Source organism: Semicossyphus pulcher, unplaced genomic scaffold (genome assembly GCF_022749685.1).
Source record: "Semicossyphus pulcher isolate SPU_LCO1_2020_fin unplaced genomic scaffold, fSemPul1.0.p SCAF_22, whole genome shotgun sequence".
In the NCBI taxonomy this organism is placed as follows: domain Eukaryota; kingdom Metazoa; phylum Chordata; class Actinopteri; order Labriformes; family Labridae; genus Semicossyphus; species Semicossyphus pulcher.
Window position 1 is genome coordinate 16,844,768 of NW_027211696.1, and position 13,257 is coordinate 16,858,024.

The 13,257-nt window shown below is 39.8% G+C and overlaps 1 protein-coding gene across 1 annotated transcript; it reads right to left on the bottom strand.

Annotated features, from left to right (window-relative positions):
• Positions 1 to 938: 938 nt before the first annotated feature.
• On the bottom strand, positions 939 to 6,272 carry c9 (complement component 9). Its single transcript, XM_069673491.1, has 12 exons — positions 6,199 to 6,272; positions 6,019 to 6,109; positions 5,085 to 5,235; positions 4,863 to 5,004; positions 4,236 to 4,374; positions 3,855 to 4,076; positions 3,498 to 3,738; positions 3,274 to 3,405; positions 2,208 to 2,383; positions 1,255 to 1,489; positions 1,145 to 1,171; positions 939 to 1,107 (listed from the first exon to the last, which is right to left on the bottom strand). Exons 1-12 carry the CDS (start codon positions 6,270 to 6,272, stop codon positions 962 to 964), a joined length of 1,776 nt encoding a protein of 591 aa, XP_069529592.1. The 3' UTR covers positions 939 to 961.
• Between the last annotated feature and the right edge of the window lie 6,985 nt (positions 6,273 to 13,257).

Below are 13,257 nucleotides of genomic sequence, written 5' to 3' on the forward strand. Positions count from 1 at the left end.
GTTATGAGCGTTTTTAACCCCATGTTTGCTTTAGCGGTACAATTGGGTGACTAGTACAGGAAAGACTGTATAATGGTTCCGCTTATGTTTCCAGTTAAGTTTCTAGAGACTTCTAGAAAGTTCCACATTCCACAAAGTGTCTTCCATAAAAAATTGGCTCGAGCTCCTGTTCCTAAATCACACCAACACAGAAACATTACATCTATAGCGTAATGATCATGTGTAAAAATATGTTTCAGGAACCTAAAAGTAGCACGCACACATTATGTCTTCCTTTACGTCGTGTTTATGTCCAGCACCTTAAACTCTCCTGAGTGTCAGCTCCCTCTCCCTCCTGCTCCGCATCATCTGGTTCTCATTTGCGCAGCACAGCCAGCTGGAATGTGTTTGTGCTTTTAAAAATGAGTTATTTGCCCATTAATACATACTTCAGCCTGACACTATTTTAAGAGAGCCAAAGTGGAAAAACACAGTGATGTTTGACAAACAGCCAAAGTTCTGTTGGATCTAAATATAAGACTGATTAATGATTAAACGTGATTCTTTCTGAACATGGAGCTGTGGGCTGTAACAGACTGGAGACTTTTACATGAGTGTATTTTGTGAATAGCCTTTAATTTGATTTATTGTGTCACAATGGAGCAACATTAACGTACAACAGAGACCGAAACAAAATGAACTAGCAGGGCTCAGACGTGTAAATCACACTGGTGTTGATATAACACAAATCCAGATGACTTTTGTGATGGGGCGACAAAAGATCCTTTAAGTTTCAAATAGATTATTTTATCCTAAATCTGCGTGTACATATTTACATTCTGCACACTCAAATTTCACGTTTAAATCACAAGAAATAAAAAAATATATCTACAAATAAAAATTTTAAGACCTGCATTATCCATGACTAACCTCAAGGTGGCTCTGTTATACCAATTCATGTGTAGACCTCATGGCTATATCCCTATAGATCTTTTAGACATAGGTTGTGTGTGACCATGTCGGAGAGAGCGAGCTTAGCAGTATTCCTCACTGTCTGTGACTCCTCTGCACGCAGCTCCTTGCAGCCCATCTGTGTTACAGTTGCGTGTCCGGCTGCGTTTCCCTCCGCTACAGTTGGACCAGCTGGACCAACATGCCCAGTTACCTTCCTGACTTACAGTTGGTCGTGTACCTGCAAAACATTGTCCATATTTAAACATATAACATGAAAGCCCTTTGCTGGTATTTTGGGGGTACTGCGTGTTTAATTCTTACCTGGGTTTTGAGCTTTATCGCCCTTGAAATTCTGGCAGGACAATCCTTCAAACAGGTGAGGGCACAGGCACAAACACTTTCCATCCAGCAGAGTCAGGGTGCCTCCGTTGTGACACGGCTTACACTTGCACACGTTGTACTCTGCTACGTAGTCTGCTGTGGCCTGCTTCAGGTTGGTAATCCTGGAGTTAGCGCCTGGCATGTCCAGTGGGATTAAATTATAGATGGGGTCCGGCTGTGGAAGAAAAAGGTTGATATTTGCACGATTTCAGCCACAGGAATATGATGACAAAAAATATCGTTCATTTGCTTCATTTATTCATCAACAAGATTAAAGCCTACAGCAATGCTAGCCGCTCTATGAGCTTGTACTCAGGCACAGCACTGCTTGGAGCCAAATGCTAACTCTAGCATGTTAACATACTCACTATGACAATGCTAAAAAGCTGATGTTTAGCAGGCGTATTTTTTTACCATGTTCCCCATCTTCATTTGCTGACATGCTAGCATGCTAACATTTGATTAGCAGTAGACAAAAGGTAAAGCTAAAGGTGATGGGAATGTGATCAGGTATGCAGGTATATGATCATAAACTATAATGAACAAATACAAATTTTTAACTGAATTAAAACATGTCAACCTCATTGTTGACAAGTTAATAGGAAACATGATGGAGAAGATGTGATTGTCTGTCCCAATTCCTGGAGTAGATCTTGAGATATTTTACAGGATAAGTGCAAAGTTTGACCCAATGTCAGGGCTGGATAAAAAGTCAGAGGATACTCAAAGTCAGTAGGATTCATCCTCTGGACACCATGAATCTCTGCACTAAATTTAATATAAATCTAATCCACAGTGGTTGAGATATTTCAGTCAGGACAAACATGATGGATCGACCCAAAACAGACACTTGCAATTCGCTGAGCTGCTAATAAATATGATGATGCAGTTACCTCACTGTAAATCAGTGCAGGGGCGTCAGCGATGGACCCGGCCCAGTTCTGATATGTGGCGACGTCCATCACTCCCTCCTGATTCAATTTAGTCCTCATAACAACTGCACTTTGCAGAGTTCCTCCTTTGACTGATGTCATCACCTTATCCACCACAGCTTTACCGAAAACCTCACCTGTGTAGCAACAGGGGAACTATTTTTAGTGACAGCTGATAAAATAATGTGAAAATTGGATTTTCAAAAAATGCTAAACCTGCACATGACAACCAGGACATATCCTATTAGCATCCTATTAGCCATGTCTAGCATTAAGAATGAGACACATGCTGTGGATTTAGTCGAGTAAGTGTGTTACAGCACAGTCGTCCCGACAAATGAATCATTTCATGGCCAGAGGAACGATGACAGCAACAGATGACTCATTCAACAGACATGTAGCCTGAGAGTGTTGTACGGAGGCCCTGACAGGCAAGTGAAAAAAAAAACATCCGGGGATCCATTTTGAAAGTATTTTCTGCGCTGTAGTTATAACTTTACCAGGTGAAAAATGTGACAATGTTACAATTTCATTTAGGAGATGCTGTTAAAGGGTAAAAAAAGTTTAGCAAGAAGTAATACTAACAATAATTTCCTACTTTCCCTCCTCTGAATGTCTTATTTTTAAATCTATGAGAACAGGTTAAAAAAAAAAAACTTTTGGCAGGTGGTAAAATATTTTGTGTTTGTTGTTGTAATACTCATTTTGGCCACAAGAGGTTGAACTGCACTGATTTTTTTTTTCTCCATGCACAAAAAAAGTAACTAAAACATTTAACAGGCAAATACTTTTTTTTCAACCTGTCTTTACAGATTTTGAAATTAAGCAATTGATGGTAAAAACCTTTTCCACCTGTTTTTAACGTGTAAAGACAGGAGAGAAAATAACTGAGATCTTAAAAAATGGATCATCAAACATTTTTCCCGCACTTGACTCTCAGGGCTTCTGTTGTATTTTTCCAATTCATTAACTGTTAGCTTCATGAGCTAGCTAATCTGTATGATCAGGTAGGACTGGGAGCACAGACCTTGTCTTTTATTTGTCACGTTATCACAATCGTCATATTTCAGGTGTGCTTTCCCATCACTCAAAGATGTGGTACCAAAGTCTGCTGTGATGCCTAATTTGACGCATTCTTGAATCCGTCTCTCTGTCAGATCTGTAAGAATCATGAAAACAAAGAGGATTAGTGCTTATTACTTTTAAAATGAAATCAACATTGTAAACTTAAAGATGGTGGGGTACACATACTTTTTGCCTTAATGCTGTCCTGGTTGAGGACGTAAATAAACTCGTATTCGCCGCCAGACCGTCCGTTTTTAGTGTAGTGAGTTCCATAGTCCTCCAGGAAGGCAAAATAAATTCCCTTCTCGTACTGCAGAGGCAAAGACTTGACGTGCGCTATAAACTCATCAGCAACTTGGAGCTGATGGGAGCGGAGTCTGTAGGTGCTCAGCTGTACGGTGCCCTTCACCCGCATGAAGCTATTGTTCTGTTCAAGAAAGAAGAATTAGTAAAGACAGTCACACAATTTTGTCTTGTTTTGCTATGTTGCTGTGCACGCAAGAAAACAGCAATGTGAAATATTTGTCTCCGGCTGGCATTCACCTTAACATTGGAGAACTCCGACACCTCCTTAATCATCGTTCTCTTCTCATACTGATACGTCAAATTCAGATTCCGAGAAACGTTGGCCATGGACGGCTCACTTGGTTTGAATTTAAATGAAAGTCCAGCATCGACTTTAACCGTCATCTCCTTCAGCATTTCCCTCAGGAGGCTGTGTGTGTCCTCGTAGATTTCTCTGGAAACAGTTTCTTCCACTCGAGTCTGAAGAGAGACAAGGAGCCAAAGTGTTAAAGGAAGACAGAGTTTTCAGGATCCTTGCTGGCAAACCATTTCATCATAAACATCTTACACACACACGAATGCACAAAAACATAATGAATGCATCATTGGGATAAAATAGGAGAAATTATTCTGGCTAACCTCGTAGTTTAGCACACCAACGTTCCAGGGAAGTCTGTTGTGTTTCCCACTGTTCGGATTCCTCACTCGCTCGCACCTCCCGTTGAAGAAATCGTTGTTGAAGGGGTTCATTCGAGGATCTGCACCCAAGATGTTGATTCTGGTGCATAGACACAGAGGCCACTTTTAAGACTATATACAGCTTTGTACCTACTGAGTTAAAATTCAAAGGTTTAAAGAGCACTTGAAAATGCTTCTCTCGTATAGATCACTTTCAGGAATAGGTTGACATTTAGGAAAACACACTTGTTATCTTTAGGTTGGTTAGACGAGAAGATTGCTACCAATCATGTATTGTTCTTGCTGAATATGAATTTAGAGGTGGTTAGCTTAGCTTAGCATTTAGCATGGATGCTAGGGGCAACAGCTTGCCTGGCTGTGTCCAAATTTTAACTACTGAGTGTAAGGGGTGCTAGTAGTCAAATTTGTTTAACCTTTGGACAGAGGCAGGTTAGCTGAATCCTTTTGCTTGTTGACTTAATGCTAAGCTAAATTAAGCTAAATGTCTCCTGGCTCAAGTAACATTTTTTTCCCTTTCATTTTACTATACATTTCAAATGATTTAGCTCTTCAGTTGTTCACTCATACCCGTATCCTGCTGTCCTGCCTTGCTCATTGCTGTCCAGCGCTTCTGAAAGACAGGGTTTACGGATCGGATCGCAGTCCTCATCTGATCCATCCTCACAGTCGTAGTCCCCATTGCACATTAATCTCTTCTTGATGCAAGGACCTGTGCACAGACGAAAATTAAAGTCATATTGGTCCAACAATAACAACAACAGAAAGTTACTCTAAAAGAAGCTGAAGTACCTGACTCGCACTGGAACTCTATTTCAGAGCACACAGGGGGCGGCGGTAGATCACATTCTTCATCTGTGTTACAGAACCGCCTGTCCCCTAGTGATCCCTGGCAGGACTCGCCACCAAACTGTCCGAACACTTCAGCAGTACGGGAACGCCGCTGAGGATCACAAATGAAATCAAACATGTTTTAAAACATGTCTGCTTTCTTATAAGGGCATTAAGAAACAGTAAAGATGAGGAAATATGATTCAAAGTCTAAGGATCCTAGCCAAACCGGGTAACAGATACGCTAAAAGACCTTTCATTGAACCTTAAAAGAACGTCAAGCTTTACTGCTAAACTTTTTAGGGACAATCTTAAGGGATCGGGTGAAAATGCAGTATCTACACCAACATGTGTTCTTGTTAGCTTTTTTGTCCACTTGAATAATTAATTAAGATACATCATGGGCCAGGTCATAAAATTAATCTTTACTTCAGCACATTTTAATATAGTTAAAGATTTTTTAGCCACATCAAATAACGGTGACTTGAATTACAATCAGAGGCAGCAGAGACGACAGAGATTGCTACTTTGCTAGGCTAAAGTTAGGCTAGCTAGCTACCTTAAACTGGTACCTTTTAGAAGGTAGCTAGCTAAGCTGGTGTTACTATTTTTCCCCTATTATAATTAGATTTAGCTACAATCTTATTTATGTTGTACATGTTCACAAACTCAATAACAAAGTTGTATTTTTTCCCCGCAACATGAGGTTTGGTCAGACATAAGGACGTCAGATTGTTGGAGAAACTCAAACTTTTTACTGAATATTTATTGACTGCTTTTTGTAATTTTAGGGCGGTACATTTTGTAAAATGCTAGCTAGTATATTATCGTGATTAAACCAAGTTGGAAATTGAGAACTGTAGTCACTCTTGTCGACTACAGCTTTAAAACTCACCTGGGATTTGGTGCAAGGATCACAAGCACCCCACTCTGACCAGCGGCTCCAGGCACAGTTCACTGCTGGTGGATCAGGAAGTTGAACTCCCCTGAAATACACATAATAATGGAAATCTAACGCAAATACTAACCGTACAATAACCTTTCTGTTCTGTAAAGGAAATGGGAAAATACATACATTCCTTCTCCAAGAAGCGCCAAAGTGAGACACAGGCTGCAGAAGCCCAGCCGGAGAGCGACCTCGATCCTCATGATGAACCTTTGAAGAGACTAATTGTGATGTCCGTCTGTTGTCCCTCTTTAGCCCTTTAAGCGACCTCTCTGTCAATTATTATCCGACTGCAAGAGGACCATGTTGTAGTCATCAAAGTCAATAGTTTGGATTAAAGGTGCAGTGATATTGATTAGGTGCAGTGCTGGGAAACTCCCAAACCAGAGTTTAGCGTGTATGTTTGCATTTAGACATATCACTCATCCAGACAGAATATTTTGTTCTCCACAGGGTGAGAATCTTAGAAAACATAAAAATAAGTAAAAGTTATGATTATTTTTCCCTATAACGTCTGCAGAACTGTTATATAATGGTCATTTTACATTCATATTACACCGTTTTGTCTTTATTTCTGCCAATCCATCGATTAAATGACCCCTTTAGTTACTTAAAGCCTATAAAATATTAGCCAAATTTCTCTCTAGCAGATACTTATAGCAAATATATATTTTAAAGCTTATGTATTTAGATGATTGTGATACAATAAACTATTTTTCATTGCGTACGTCACAATTACAAGAACTCACTGCCCATAAAATATTCCAAAACTAAGTAAATCAGTCCACATAAAGTGTCAAATTTAAACCCAAATAAATGTAAATGACAGCATTTATTTAACCCATTAATATACAGTATAACCATGGTCATTAAAGTGAACGATGGTCAGCATTTGGCACAACAACTTATTGTAAAAAAAATGTGTTAAAGTAATTTATTTTTCAGTCCACCTCTGAGTCACTGGAAGCTGGAAGCTATCCCAGCATGCACTGGGTGAAAGGCAGAGAGACACTTGCGACAGCACATCAAAGCTGACACTGCTGTCAAGTTTAGTCTTTTAGCGCTTACACACTGCACGAGGTCAAAGGTCAATTATTGTGTTTCTGTTTGTATTTTAAGAATTATTCTTAATTAATTGGAGTTCCATAAATTGGAATTTGTGATTCCTGTGTTTCCAGGATTACGCAATCATTCGGGCAGGTTAACAGCAAACAGAGCAAATATTTAGAGAGGCAGCTTTTTGAGTGTCGTAATACACTGACAGGAAACGTGGAACATTTAGGTCACCGTCAGAGATTGGGAAACTAAATGGCAAGAGACTACAACTTGTTGCTGTAACTGCCGACATGAAAAGAAATGTCATGTTATATCGGCTTCTTGCTGCACAGGTTGGTCGAACGTGAAGTGCAGTTTCTTGCCCACAAGATGGCAACATGGAACCGATTAGAGCAGCATTAAGAGTGGTATGTTCATGTCATGCATACTGTTGAATATAAGGTAAAGGGATATACCAATATAGAGATTATAACAGTTTGTATGCAAAACACTTGCACTGATTTCCTCAAGTCAAACACTCCTTCCTCTATGAATATATTAGAACAGGCCTTGCACAATGCAGAGGAAGTTTTAAACTGTTGCACCTAATGATCTGTCATGTGATCTGAGAGGCTTTTGCTGAGTCTGCAGTACTTTGTTCTTCAAAAGGAGGGAGTGCAGTGGGTCTAAATTACAAAAGAAGGAAAACAGAACAGTGCGGAGAGATGAAAACAGCAGGGAATTTAAACGCAGACTCGGTTTATTAGAATAAAGGTCACATTCGCTCGCTGCTCACGCTCAGGTGAATCATACATGTATATGGAGGTTTGGCAGAGTTTAGGTGCTTGTAAATCCTCTGCTTTTATCTGTCTGTGAGAGTAAAACTGATGTTAAATTCCTGAGTATTTTCTGCTGACTTAAACAAACAAGAGTCGTACTATTCCCCGATGTCTCCAGAGACAATCTGGGGGCTGCCCTGTCCGGCTTTTTTCCCCGTATCTGGAAGCAGAGCTCGGGTAGTCTCGGGGCTATGTGGTCATGGCCCGTTAGAGAGGCACAAATATGTGCTGAGGTCACCATTTTTATGAGGTTCGGCAGTTTCCTCCCAGCTTTCTCAGGAAACCAGAGGGTAGGTAAGGTGCTTGGCCAATATTTCTCCTGACTAGAAAGACTTCCTGTTTTTTCAAGGGGGGGTGGGGGGTTAGAACTGTGTGGAAACACTTGTAGAAGAAGCCTATTGCCCCCTTTTACTGTAATTCGCACCCTGCATGCTAGAATTTGTCATCATGTACGTCAAAAGTTATGACGCTGCTTCCTGCATCACCACTTTTGTATTTTTAGCAGGAAACGGTCAAGAACAGCGAGGGCAGTCAAGAGTTAAAAGATATAATCTACCTCAATTACGGACTGGAGATAAGTTGCTATCTTAGGTTCTGGTTGTGGTGGCAGCCGGTTCCAGGATTCACGCCCTAAATGCCTGATGTTTGGATTGTGGCCTTCCTGTCATAAACTGGGAAAGACACTTCCCATCCGATCGTCTCAGTCAGCGTTCTATCGTAAAAATAAATCCTCCACCGTCTATGTGCTGACTTGTGCCATCTCTTCCCTGAAAAGGGTGTCCCATACTTTTCCTTTTCCTATCACCAGATAGTTTGACAAGAGCAAGACGCATCCAACATGTCCGCCTGTGTGCGCGCAGTTGCGCTGGGCGTGACGCTGATCAAAGCAGACTGTGAATCACATTCAGAAGAACAGGGAACCATAATTGCAGCGTCATTGCGCTGTGATGCTGGATCGGAGAGACACGTCATTGGAGGGAAACGGTCTTGAAATGTTACATCAGAAAATGTATTTCTATTCGAGTTTCCAGAATAAAAATATTGCTGCACTTATCAAAAAAAAAAAGAAGTTAAAACATTAAATTAAGATGTTATATGCCGGATGTGTCGCAGCTCTTAAACTCTGCATCAATATGTTTTTATGCTGCTTGTATTCCACTGTGTTTTTGCAACTATGGACAAAGTCTGATGGTATTAGATGCTAAATAAGAGGTTATGGAAAAGATAATTCCAGTGGTGGAAAACAGACTCTCAGCTCGTCAGTAATCTGGCTTCTGAGGGGCTCATCTCCGAAAATTGAGCCTCTGTCAGCAGAACACAGGATACAAAGGCAGGAAGGACGTCCTTCCTCTGTCCCCATCTCTCTCATTCCTCATCTCAACATGCAACATACAGTAAACTGTACATCTCTTAGACATCTGACAACTTCATGAACATCTGTTTGAATTGCTTGGGGGTCGTCAGAACAATATATATGAAAATATAGATCTGCATCTTCTCGTGTCATGGTTGCTTGGCTCTAAAATATAGCTTGAACTTTGCTTGAGTTGAGGCAGCAACAAGAGATGCTCTTACTATTATTCCTTGACTACTTCTCCACAATTAACCACTTTTATGGGAAAAATATCACAATGTATTTTTGTGCGGAAAATGTCTAAGTCACCGAAGGAAGTTCTGAGAAGAAAAAATTCCAACAAACCTTTGCAGTTGAGCGATAAATTTAAGGCCTTGCTTTCTTGTGTTGTGAAGGAATCTGTTCCTATCCATGATATAAATCAAGTGGGGTTTGGATGCGCCCAGGGGTCCTTAAAGGGCTTACAGGGGGTCACTGGCAATATATTTTTACTCTACAAAAACCTTGATGTTTGTTTACGTAGGGTTCATAGTTTTTAATGGCTTGGAGCTAACGGGGGTGAGGAACAAAGAGAAAATTGTCAAGTCTTATTGTGCAGGGTAACAAGACGGAGTGGGGAATGGTTGGGGTTTCCAGGAAGGCAAACATGCTCTGGATTCAGCATCTGAAAATTGAGGATTTAGCTAAGCTAACATTACTTACCGTCAAAGGTTCAGGCTGACAAGCAAACATTCTGTTTCTAAATTAACTGTAGTCACTTTGTGTATCATCTTAACCACGTCTGTCTTGTGCTGTTGACTGTGTGCGTGTAAAAGGAGGCCGACTCACTCACTGTAAACCAAATCTACCTATGGGTACAAATAAAGCAACCTAACGTTAGCTAGTTAAAAAAGAGACACTAGGATTTATTAATAAGTAGGTGCGGTTTAAAAGTAAGTTAGTCTTGGCCTGTTTGAAACTGGTAACGTTTAAAGCTCCTGTGAGGAACTTTCAGTTTGTGTTGATTTTGCCGCCCCCTGTGGACAAAGCCGTACCTCTTATCTCTTTGCTGATTTTGTCCTGTGCATGCCCTACTTTCTTTGTCATATGTATCAAAATGTAAACAAAGGCAGCGTGCAGTTAATCTTTTCGTCTGACACCTACCCCCCCCCCCCGCCAGCGGTTTCAGGCATTAAAAATAACTATATAGAAATAATCAATCTGGTCGCTGATGGTCTGGTTTGCTTTTGTAGCTCATATAGAGTCATCAGAATTAATTTCAGTCTGTTTCATAACCAGCGAAAAACTCCTCACAGGAGCTTTAAAATTGAAGATTGCCTTTAAGTTAGTTCCTGCAGTCTGATTGGGTGTAACAGACACTAGCAAAGCACTATAAATTAAGCACATCAAAATCATCACATAGGTCAGACCACAGTGTTTGACTCTACATCAAAGCCGAAGATGTCAACAGAAATATACAAGTTTGCCAATTTCACATAGTATTATCTCTTATTAAGGCTAAGTCTACGGTTATCTCAACAGTTAATTACCTGGAAGTGATTGTAATGGATGTAGCTATTGCTGTCATGCGTTTCATACACTTTGTGCCCAAAACATCTAAAAGCAATAATTCTATCAGATCAAATAAGGGTCAGTTGTGTAAATTGTGTCAGTTCAGTTGCCCTTGACAACCACTGCTATAAAGTATACATTTAAGTCAAATGGGTCACCCACCTTGTCAGTGTCTAACTATGCTAATCATTTTGATTATGAGGGAAGAAAGAGAAAGTTGGACTTAATACGATGCTGTCATGCAGCTGCACTTCTTGTACTCCACAAATTGATAAGGAAACACTTCATATGGTTCAATTATGAATTAACTGCAGTGACACACAGTATGCAATGTGTTTGGTTATCTGGTGTATAGGTTACCATCAGACCATCTTAAACTAAACTACCTTTGTTTTTATAACAGTGACAATAAAGATCCATCTTGTTAGTCTGAAATGAACTCACATGTTGTCTGACATATAGGCCTATAGAATTCATTGTTAAGTGGTTGCATGCCATTGTATTGAAACACACAAAATTACAGAAGTGAAACCCTCCACTCCACAGGAAAGTGACACATTAACATCACTCCTTATGTCAGTGTATAGCGCAATCTTAATGCTTACTCTAGTTTTGTAAAGACGGTTGCTTTCCTTTCCCAAAAATGTACCTTTAAATCTGTTCCATCTTTCGAGAAGCCACCACGCTTTGTCTTTGAAACTGTGGCTATGTGGCCTGCTTATACTAGCTACCTTGTTTCTTCTCTTAATTATCCCAAACAAACACCAACTAATGCCTCTGCAAACACGACACAAAACACTTCCTGTGTGGCTTCAGGATTTTCCTCCTGGGAATATCATAACTGGCACTCAGTGCTTAGAACAGCAAATATGAAAACTGTGATTACACGGCTGAATCGCTACATGGTATCTAAGGCAAAACAGACATTTAAACTGAGGAAGTTGATGACCCGTTTTCAGCCGTTAGTTTACTGTAATTGCAGTAACACTGGTGCATAGCAAAGGAAATGTAGCGCATGCCTGGTCTTTCAGAAATTGTGCTGTGTTAGCAACATTGGAGCTTTCCTCTCTGGTTTGGACGCATCTTTCCCCTCACCCCTTCTACATTAAATGACATTATCCTGTGGACCCACAGTAATGGCAGAGAAAGGTGGGATGTACTGTTATTTGGGCTACCTGTATTACAAGCAACTTTTGCCACAAAATTGAGGAATAACCCAGTTATTTAAGCCTTTGCCATTTTCTAGCCCATCTGCCCACTTATCCAATAGAAACACAAGAAATAAAGTAATATCATGTTTCATATTTCATTCAAAACAAGAATTATATTTACAGAGATGCTGTTCCGAATAACAATAACAATAAAAAAGCCCACTGTGCTTAATTTAAGACATTACTTAGAGGCTTGGAAGCCGCCTGGGCTTCTTGGCAGGTTATTATATTGAGAAATTAAAGCTGCAATAACTTATTTTTTGGCCACTTTTAGTGGAGAAGAAACAAACAATTGACATTCCTTTACTTGTTTGAAAACAGTTTCTAATTCAAGCAGATATGGAGCAACATTAGCATTAGCCCTGTAACAAAAACAATTAGCTGCAAGAAGCTAACTAACAACATACAGTAACTTGAAAGTTGCAAGTCCTGTAACCAAAATAATTATCTGAAAGAAGCTAACTTACTAGCTAAATTAACCGAAAGGTTGCAAGTCCTGTAACAGTGAGCTTAAAGAAGCTAACTATCAAGCTACAATAACTTGAAAGTAGGATGTCATGAAACCTAAAAATGAGCAAAAAGAGACCAAGTAATTGAATTACATAAACTCCAAAGAAGAATGTCTTGAAACTAAAACAATGATCTGAAAGAAGCTAACTTGCTAGCTACAGTAATTTGGGAGTTGCAAGTCCTGGAAGTAAAACAATGAGCTTAAAGAAGCTAGGTAGCCAGCCAGAGTGACTTGAAAGTTTTATGTGCTAGCATCAAAACAATGGGCTTAAATAAGCTACCTAACTAATTAGAGTAACTTGACAGTTGCAATTGCTGAAACCAAAACAATGAACTTTACAGAAGCTAACTTACTAGCTACACCATGCTAGCTAACCAGGTACCAAGCTCCATAGAGCTGAGTTCTGCAGATACAGGAGATAACCCTCTGCAGGTTCATCAAACAACCCCTTTGACATTAGGCCTACACTTTAATTAAGTCTGTTTATATTATTACAAAAATATGGATTATGGCTGTCCTTTTTGTTATCAAATCTTTCTTTTTCTGACATTAACAGAGTCCCACTCATACTTAATAAAAGCTAAGGTTTAAAAAAGTGCTTACATCTAACTGTGTAAAAATAGGGATGAAAACAGGCCGGCCGTGTCAAATAAAGTGTTGGACAAAGAAAACCAAAGGGAATCAGAT

Excerpts from the sequence above, each read along its gene's own strand:
- c9 (XM_069673491.1), bottom strand. The coding sequence starts at position 6,272 with ATGAGGATCGAGGTCGCTCTCCGGCTGGGCTTCTGCAGCCTGTGTCTC. Across the intron at positions 5,005-5,084 it reads AGAGTTCCAGTGCGAGTCAG|GTCCTTGCATCAAGAAGAGA; the intron begins GTACTTCAGCTT and ends GTCTGTGCACAG. Across the intron at positions 3,406-3,497 it reads GGACAGCATTAAGGCAAAAA|ATCTGACAGAGAGACGGATT; the intron begins GTATGTGTACCC and ends TGATTCTTACAG.